The 1,226-nt window shown below is 46.1% G+C and overlaps 1 protein-coding gene across 1 annotated transcript in view; it reads right to left on the reverse strand.

Annotated features, from left to right (window-relative positions):
• The window catches only part of PSMC1 (proteasome (prosome, macropain) 26S subunit, ATPase, 1), a 19,990-nt gene that overhangs the window by 7,399 nt on the left and 11,365 nt on the right, over positions 1-1,226 (reverse strand). Inside the window, exons 8-9 of the mRNA XM_011949797.1 lie at positions 1,072-1,226; positions 1-91 (exon numbers count right to left, since the gene is read on the reverse strand). Coding sequence (XP_011805187.1) covers positions 1-91; positions 1,072-1,226 — 246 coding nt within the window. The remainder of the gene's footprint in view (positions 92-1,071) is intronic.

Below are 1,226 nucleotides of genomic sequence, written 5' to 3' on the forward strand. Positions count from 1 at the left end.
ATCTCCCCTAGAATCAAATCCATCCAACTGGTTCAGCAGTTCCAACATTGTTCGCTGAATTTCTCTCTCCCCACCAGAATTGGAGTCATATCTTTGGGGAAAAAAAGGGAAGGAATGAAGACCCAACTGATTGCCTGCTCAAGAGGAATTACAGCAAAGACCTCATTGTGACAAAACACCTTAACAAACATTCCTGTTTAACTCACATGGCACTCCCTCAATTACGCTCAGAAAAAAACAAGTTCAGCACCCCTTGCCATGGTCTGAATGTATTTCCCCAAATTTATGTGTTGAAACTAATCCCTACTGGGTGGTTAAGAGATGAGGCCTTTTGGAAAGGGCTAAAGGCATGAGGCAGAGCCTTATATAACTGCGTGAGTTCCTTATTAAAAAAGGCCTTGTACAGCATGTATTCCTTATAAAAATGCTGCAGGGAACTAGCATAGGCCCTTTTTGCTCTTCCGTTTGTCTCCTGAACATTTGTCCCCTTTGCAGAACAAGTGCCATCTCAGAAGCAGGGAGCAGCCCTCACTAGACACCAACGCCAGCGCCTTGATCTTGGGCTTCTGAGCCTCCAGAACTGTGGGAAATACATTTTCTATTCTTTATACAAAATACCAGTCCCAAGGCATTTTGTTACAGCAGCACAAATGGACTAAGACACTCCCCGTCAGCCAAGTTACAGATCATATTTTTTCATAGCAGTTTCTGTGCCTGAAACTTATCATTTATTTTGTTTCCATGTTTGTCGTCTGATCCCTACAACCTGACTGTGAGCTCCTCCAGGGCAGACTGTTGTGCTCACAGCTGTGTCCCTAGAGTCCAGATGGCTCTGGCTCAGGGTGTGTGCTCAATACACGGTTATTCACAACTGACCAATCTCCAGGCGTTCACAGCTCCTGGGCAGTTGTGACCTGGCTCCTGGGAGAGCAGGGCCTAAAGCATCCATGGAAGACCACGCACGGTAAGAACTGTGGCCACAGAGAGAGCCCCCCGAGATCGTTCATTCTCAAGAGAAGAACTATGCGGTGTTCCCTCTAAACAAGGCAAAATAAGCATGAGAAACTTTACCTTTTTGTCCCAATGGCGTCAATTTCATCAATAAACACGATGGACGGTGCATGTTCTTCAGCAACTCGAAACAATTCCCGCACGAGTTTGGGCCCATCCCCTAGGTACTTCTGAATAAGTTCAGAGCCAACCACTCTCAAGAAAGTGGCTGAGGT

Source organism: Colobus angolensis, unplaced genomic scaffold (genome assembly GCF_000951035.1).
Source record: "Colobus angolensis palliatus isolate OR3802 unplaced genomic scaffold, Cang.pa_1.0 Scaffold3, whole genome shotgun sequence".
Lineage (NCBI taxonomy): Eukaryota > Metazoa > Chordata > Mammalia > Primates > Cercopithecidae > Colobus > Colobus angolensis.